Source organism: Moschus berezovskii, chromosome 17 (genome assembly GCF_049115385.1).
Source record: "Moschus berezovskii isolate FMDL1 chromosome 17, NW_MosBer_1.0, whole genome shotgun sequence".
NCBI classification, from domain to species: domain Eukaryota; kingdom Metazoa; phylum Chordata; class Mammalia; order Artiodactyla; family Moschidae; genus Moschus; species Moschus berezovskii.
In genome coordinates, this window is record NC_142476.1 from 35,046,001 (window position 1) to 35,054,167 (window position 8,167).

The window sequence follows — 8,167 nt, forward strand, 5'->3', positions numbered from 1 at the left end:
TATAGTTTGTCATCTCTGTATTATTTATAATATCTAATACAATGTAAATGCTTTGTAAATAGTTGTCAATCAAATGTTACCGCAAATAGCAAATTCGGTTTAGCATTTTGGAACTATCTAGATTTTTTTCCCCAAAATATTTTTGATCCACTGTTGGTTAAATCCACAGATGTGGAACCAGAGTCAGCTGTAAACTGATGACTATGGCTGGGTTCTACTAAAAGGAAGCTTAAAATACAGGTAGTTTGGGCTGGATGTAGTCCATAGGATCAGTTTGCTAATCCCTGGTCTAGAGGAACATTTGTTTTAAGGCTCGATTAGGCCTACTGGTCAGGCCTGACCTTCTGAGGACTCTATTAAATGGGGGCATTGAATGTTGTCTTCACTCTAGTTTGTCTAAACTCCGACATCTGCTAACCCTGTGTGAATTCTAGCATTTGATGATGTTTCATATTCTCAGTATTGTACTTTCCCTTTTCATTGTTATTTTTCTGGCTTTGTGTAGTTTCACCATGTGAGCACACAGTGTGTTATTCTGATGTACAATCAAGGGCACCCCAATCCAGATTCCTGGAACTGTACTTTTAAGTAGCTTTCTCGTCTGTGGTGCTGGGCCCTACAAATTCCAGCAGTTCCACAGATACCCCGTGCTTCCACCTCTGTCTCCTCATCTTATTCTGCTATGGTCTTCTCAGATTCCTCTCTGTTCTCTTTGGATTCCCCTCCCTTGCTCTGTGGTCCAGAAATGGCCTCCAGGCAGAAAGCTGAGGTGACTGTAGGATGACCTTTTTTGTTTCTCCTCTTGTAATCACAGTCCTGTACTGCCTGTTGTCCAGTGCTGTCTTTTATGTTTTGTTCAGTTTTCTACCTGTTTAAGGTAGGAGGGCAAATCCATTCCATTTATTCTGTTACCAGCCAGAAATAGAAGTTTCTTAATCACATATTTATATATCTAGTGAAGCAACTTCACAGTAAAAATCAGTTATGACTATCTCTAGGACTTTATCCTCCAGTTTCAAGCTAAATGAATTGTCAATTCTCAACTTGCTCAGGATTTTAATGCAGTAGCTATGGTAGCTCTTTTATAGGCAAGCTGGCAAAGAAGAAACAGTTTCAGTGGACGCTAGTTTTGTTTCAGCATAAGTTTCAGTGGTATCTGTCTCCAGCTTTCTCAGTAAGTTGGTATATATGCTTATGTATTTGTCTTCTACTTTTGTAAAATACTTGCTACTGATTTTTCCATTGTCTTTTTAAATCTCTTTATCTTAAGAAGAAAATAGTAGGAACATTATTGTCTTAACCTTGAGGAAGTCTTTGTAGGAAAACTGCCAGTTTCTAAGAAAGAGGAAGAAAATAATGAGAACTACTGACTGGCATTTTATTTTATTTAGTGAGTAAAAACAACACATTGAGCTAGAACTTATTTATTTACATTAGCGCTCTGGCAGGCACAGCCAAGAATTACTAGTCATTCAAAATGCAAACAAGAATTACTCAAAAGCTATAGTAATAACCTTGTACTTATCACCTCTGTACCTCTATGCTGAAGTAAAATACCTGGTTTTATTTTTCTTTTGAATGTAAAAATTCATTTATCGTAAGCTAATATCTGCCTTTCTGAAAAACAGTTTAATCCTGAATCCCTTTTTAATACGTTGGTTTGCTTTGGAGGGAGGGGCATACTGAGAAGTGAACCTATTATTTTTCTTTTATTTTTTGTCATGTTTAATAGTTTTGAGTGTTTCTAAAAGTTCTTAGGACTCAGTTACCTATATATTAGTCCTGAAAGACAGTTCCAACTGGGCAATCACTCTCTGTGTTAGGTTATTTGTAAATAAGATATTTCATCTGTCTCCACAGGGCAAAGTGTTTCAAGTTAACTTTCTTATATTGAGCATACAATTTCATACTGTATGGTAATATACCATGTTTTTTCAGAGGTTCTTCCAACCTTTGAAGGATTACAAATTTATGTTGTGTAATTAATAATCTCTGTAATTGGCGGAGATGGATTCCACTCAGGAAGAGTCTTCATCTCCACCAGGTTTTTCTACTTTCTTCTGTACTGAAAGATGACTCGAACCAAAATGGCAGAAAGAGAGGTAACTTTGGGTCATAAATTTTTCATTATCCTGACGTTATGTATTCCCATAGCAGAGGGAGCAATTCTTGGTGACTGCCACATCTAGCTTTAAACAGCTTGTTTAAAGTTCTTGCTAGAAAGAAATCATATTATTCTACAGTGCCTTTTTTTGTTGTTTTCTGCTGCACATACAGAAATTCCGCCTCTTGAGAAGCTCACACTGACTTATTGTATTCCCTAAAGATGCCTAAAACTCACTCCAACCAATTTCTAAACTTAGTTTACTAAGAGAGTAGATAAATAAGAGGGATTTGGGAATACCCCCTATCGCAACCACCCCCCATATGGATATATTAACTCTATGCACATTCAGTCCCAGTGATAGCCCATAATTCCCCAAAGTGGATATTGAAACTAATTCTGATAGTGAATGCTATTTTCCTATGTTACTGTTTTTAAGAATATACGTGCTGTTCAGTTTAGTCACTCAGTCATGTCTGACTCTTTGCCACCCCATGGACTGCGGCACTCCAGGCTTCCCTGTCCATCACCAACTCCTGGAGCTTGCTCAAACTCATGTCCATCAATTTGGTGATGCCATGCAACCACCTCATCCTCTGTTGTTCTCTTCTCTTCCTGCCTTCAATCTTTCCCAGCCTCAGGGTCTTTTCCAATGAGTCAGTTCTTGCATCAGGTGGCCAAAGTATTGGAGTTTGACCTTCAGCATCAGTCCTTCCAATGAACACCCAGGACTGATCTCCTTTAGGATTGACTGGTTGGATCTCCTTGCAGTCCAAGGGACTCTCAAGAGTCTTCTCCAACACCGCAGTTCAAAAGCATCAATTCTTCAGCACTCAGCTTTCTTTATGGTACAACTCTCGTGTGCTGATTTAAGGGAAAAGCTCAGCTAGGAAATAAGCTGAAGCTCCAGTCCTTTGGCCTTTGATGTGAAGAGCCAATTCATTGGAAAAGACCCTGATGCTAAGAAAGATTGAGGGCAGGAGGAGAAGGGGGTGACAGAGGATGAGATGGTTAGATAGCATCACCGACTCAATGGACATGAATTTGAGCAAACTCCAGGAGATAATGAAGGACAGGGAAACCTGGCGTGCTGCAGTCCATGGGGTCATAAAGAGTCAGACACAAGTTAGCAACAGAACAACAGGGAAGGAAAAAGTTTTTCATTACTCTCTTAGGGTCCTTGACTGGGTCTGTAAATTCTGACAGACAAGTTAACAGGAGGAAAGCATATAGATTTATTTAATATGTTTTACATGACATGAAAGCCTCCATAAGGAAATGAAGACCCAAGGAAGTAGACCTGTGTATTCTCTGCTGTGTTTTGAAGAGTGGGTGGTCAGGAAGCAATGTGATAGGTTAGGGAGTATGAGGTAATTGTACTCAGGAGTAGTAAGCCTCAGGAAACTCGGATTGTTCTTAGCATTACTTTATTGCTAGAGATAAGGATGTTCCTTTACTTGGTATAGGGAGGACACTTCCCACATGGAATTTTGTTTTAGGGGAGAAGGGAAGAAGGTGTGGAAGGGCAGAGTAACCTTCCTGCTTCTGCCATTTTCTTGAAATCCTTTAGCTTGAAATATCCAATATGCCAATGTGCCATGTTTGGGGGTTCTGTGTTCCAAACCCTATCATCAGCAATTCCCATGCCCACTTCCAGAAAAGGCATGTCTTTAGTCCTTCCTTTCTGTGTCTTATTTTTTTATTTGTGGCTGAGCTGGGTCTTCACTGCTGCTCGGGCTTTCCCTAGTTGTGGCAAGTGGGCTACTCTCTAGTTGTCGTGTATTGGCTTCTCGTTGCTGTGGCTTCTCTTGTTGTGGAACACAGGCTCTCGGTGCACCGGGTTCAGTAGTTGCAGCATGTGGGCTCGGTAGTTGTGGCTCATGGGCTTAGTTGCTCCGAGATATGTGAAATCTCCCTGGACTGGGCATTGAACCCACATCCCCTGCATTGGCAGGCAGATTCCTATCCAAGGGAAGTCCTCTTTATTCCTTCTTGATACTACTGACCATTAATGCTGTCACCACTGACTGCATCCAAGAAATAGTCTGATCCCCCAAATTTGGGATTAGGGGAAGAGATTATTTTTTTCCTTCTACACCAGTAGCAACAAGGTGAACAGTTTTCAAAGGTAACTTTACTTGCAATCCAAGAGAAAGTTAAATGATAGAAATATAGATGTTTGTAGAGCACAGATGCTTTGCATCAAAGAAACTAAGGTTTAACTCAAGATTGGTTGCAGTAACTTTCTTTTTGTCACTTTCTGATGAAACCTGTGGGATATTCAGGCAGATCCCATCCTTCATTGAAGTTTGACCACTTTATCTGTTTCTGAGAACTATTATTTGGACTTGGACGTCACATCAGTCAAATGGCCTCTATGGCAGTTTTGAATCTGGTTACTTCCTTCTGACTGCCTGCTCTGAAAAACAAAAAGACCTGTATACACTCCAAAGCTCAAAGCCTATTAGACTCTTTACAACAGAAGGCATGTCCCAGCTCTTCCTCCTCAGTGAGATTCTCTCTGGTAAACTCAGTCTTGTCTATTTCCTTTTCCATCCTTTCTGCTTTCCAGAGAAATAGTTTTTTTCTTAAGGCTTAGAATATTTAAACAATATGTTGCCACATGCATTCTATTTGAAGTAATCACCAAGGTTTTTAAAATACATACAGCGAGTGATAGAATAGTTGAAAAGAAAGATAGCCATCTGTCTCCAGATGAATATTCACCTTCTGTTTTATTTTGTTTTCCTAATACCAAATAGCTATACATAGAGATGTATGCCAATTACTGGTTTCTTCAGGGGTGAAATGAATGAAGGGGAAGTTGTCTGTGGAAAGAATCATACTTTGTTTTTCTCAAGTTATTATTTGTGCTTTGTATCAGTCTTTGTTTCTCTTGGCTTTCCTCCCAGTGGCAGTCTGTTTCTCTTTTATTTTTCTTTACATTTGAAAGTTTCCTACGCTGCTTCCAACTGTACTTTTTAAATTAAATCTAATCCTCAAAATATGAGATTTTGAATTTATAATTCATAGTTAAAAACATGTAAAGTTGGTTCTCCAGTTTAGATTGTATTGGTGTCTTAGGGTAAAGTGAAAGAAAGAAGGATGAAGAGGAAATTATTCTCCTGGGCTGCCCTGCAGGAAATCCTTCTCTGTACTCTAAAAGTTCTTGTTCTTTTCTAGGAGTCCAATGTGCTGATTGCTGCTAACAGTCAGGGTACAATTAAGGTAAGCTATTTTATACATCTCCATTTTTAGGCTATAGCAGACTATAACTATAACATGGAAATATAGAGTTGTACTAAGCCTTAGAGAGCATGCCAAATCATGAGTCTCTCTCTTCTTGGAAATGGCTTTGATTGAAGGGGAAAAGAATAGGTAGCTTGCAACTTTGGAGGAGATGATAGTACTCGTTAGAGGTTGTACAAATGCTGAAGGTTCTGAAAGGTGGTCAGAATGACAGCCAGATGAAGACTGTGAGGCACTCAGCATGGCCCATTCACTGTTCAGCTTCTGTTGCGCCAGTGCAGCTATCCAGCTGGGTTATTAGGGGACAGGATCCAAGATACAGCAACAGATGCTTAGACACTTAGCAAATTTTAAAATGTGTTTAACTCTTATTGTATTGTATTGTGTTTTTCTCCTTTTCTATCTTGACAAGTAGATTTTTCCTCAGTTGCTAAGAGAAGAAAAGGAGTTCTACTTTTCTGTTGAAAGTTGATTGGTCATGTGATCATGCCATTGGTATAATCTGAAAATCTTGATTTAGTCTCTTCACTCACAGTCTCATTCCCAAATTCAGATATAGTATTCCACATACTTTTCTTGGTAGTTAGGGGTTCAAGGAAATAAAAAAAATTTATCTAGTTACACCATTGGATGCTCAGCACTTAGGCACAGTACATTGGATAAATAAATCCTGAGCTAAGCAGTGAGCTTTTAAACAAAACATCATCTTGGAGAAGGGTTTTTACTACATGGGTTTGATTAGCACTTAGTCTGTGGGTACCAGTTCTTTCCACATATTCTCTGCTGATATAGAAGTATCAGAATGTACTTTTTTTAATAAGATGTATCCATCTCCCTGCCACTTAACATTAATTTTGCCATGGCTTCCTTCCACTCATCCTGAGTGGAGAATGACCCAGTAATCAAGAGAGCAAATCCAAGCCTCACACACTGTCCTACAGAGATGAAGGGAGCAAATGCAAAGCAGAACAGCACTATTAGCTGGTCAAATTAATTTACATGGTATACTTCTTTTTATATATCTGGTTTCTTTTATTTGGGAAACCTAATTATTAGAGAGTCATGGACAAAAGCCAGTGCTATGTTATGGAAGCCTCATACAAGATGGTAGAAGATCTTAGACTCTCCATTTTAAGTGATTCTATAGTCTCCCAGTTTCTCTTTATTCTCATGACAAGGCTGTATTAAAAAAGCTGTACTTTATTCTTCTACATGTTTGGCCTTTGAGGCAATTGGGATTGCTAATGTATCTACAGAAAGCTCAAAGCTACATACATACTTATAGAATCTCAGTGATAAATCTAAGATTTTTGTTCAGCAGCCCTGCCTCTTATGTAAAGTAACGTGCTTGCCAAATGTAAAGACAAAAAGCGTTAGGGAAGCACAGGTATAACTGAAGCCTTAGCACAGCAGGTTGTAAGTTGCTCCTTTAATTCTTAGCCACCTAGAATTACAGTCTCCATCTGACATAATCCTTTTTGACAGTACTCATAATGGTCCTCACATTCAGTGTCCTTTCTCAGCCGTTTCTTCTAGTCTTTTTATAACTGATCATTGCTTTTTCTTAGTTTTAGTATTAGCAATATCACAATTTTTTTGGTATGATAAGGTACTCCTCAAATAGCTAACAAAATATCTTGACACCCAGACAGTTGACTAGAAAATAAAAGAAGCAATAGGGAAAGATTAGGTTTTAGGTCCTGAATACCTTGATCACTATGAGATGCTTGTCAATGCAAGAAATAGATTAAAATTCTAAACAGTAATAGTTAAAATTTTTCTTATGATTGTGGAAAGATACCAACATAATATTCCGAAAACATCATATTCACGCTGTGCACCAGTCATTTATCTTTATTTTTTATGTAGTTTATATCGAAGGCACCCTAGCTAACTGTAGAGATAACTAACCTGAAAGAGTTCATGCAGCTTTCAAATTGAAAGTAAGAATGGATTAATGTCTAAACCCTTCAAATTCTTTGGCATTTTAGCAATCGTGAAACGATTACTTGGTTTGGTTCTTTATTTACAATGTAATAAAGACTGATTAAACTTTTTCTGTATTGTAAAACTGTTTTATTATACTGATTGTTTTTTCTCCCTATTAGGTGCTAGAGCTGGTATGAAGGGTTTGCTCAAGTTAAATTGTACTAGATCCTGCTGAAATATATCTGCAGCCGACAATAAGAGAAGACAGATCCTGCAATGTCTCTCCCCAAAGTCACCATGGGTTTTGGATTTGTTTTGAGTATTTTTTTCTTTCCCTGTTTTTCCTCCTTTTGACCTTCGGGACATTGGGAATACCCAATGAACTCTCCACCATCAATGTAACTCTACGGACTTTGCTGCTGTTGGTGGTATGCTTATCTAATTTTTGTGATAGGGAAACAAATTCTTTTGAATAAAAATAAATAACAAAAAAATAATAAAAGTTTATTGAGCCACAGCTGAGCTGGGGAACTTTTTGTCAAATGTGGCAAAAGATAATTTTGTCTTTTCAAGAAGCATAGCACACCTGAATTACAATATACTGATGAATAATTTGTAAGATCCATATTTCCCTACCTCTTTGGAATTACGCATATCAACATAAATGTAAAGCATATGGATTCTTTTCAGTGAATTTAATGTTTATGGGAACATTATTAATTTCACCTTATGTAGTTCTGTCTTCATCCTCTGACCAGAGTTATATCATCAGCAAGTGTATATTCCTCAGTCTCTCTGGATCTGGCCAAGGGTCTAATAACATGTTGAACTGTTGAGACCACATTCAGACAGAAAGGGAATATCAGTCTGTGACAGCTGTCTCTG

General features: G+C 38.2%; 1 protein-coding gene across 5 annotated transcripts in view; it reads left to right on the forward strand.

Moving 5' to 3' along the window:
- Positions 1–7,799, forward strand: part of COP1 (COP1 E3 ubiquitin ligase) — a 221,298-nt gene extending 213,499 nt beyond the window's left edge. For 4 of the 5 annotated variants that reach the window (XM_055419200.2, XM_055419203.2, XM_055419202.2 and 1 more), the window contains 2 exons: positions 5,288–5,332; positions 7,462–7,799. In XM_055419200.2, coding sequence (XP_055275175.1) covers positions 5,288–5,332; positions 7,462–7,479 — 63 coding nt within the window. In that variant the 3' untranslated portion in view covers positions 7,480–7,799. Of the gene's footprint in view, positions 1–5,287; positions 5,378–7,461 lie in introns of those variants that run through there. The other variant, XM_088845315.1, reaches the window with a different exon arrangement.
- Positions 7,800–8,167: the final 368 nt, after the last annotated feature.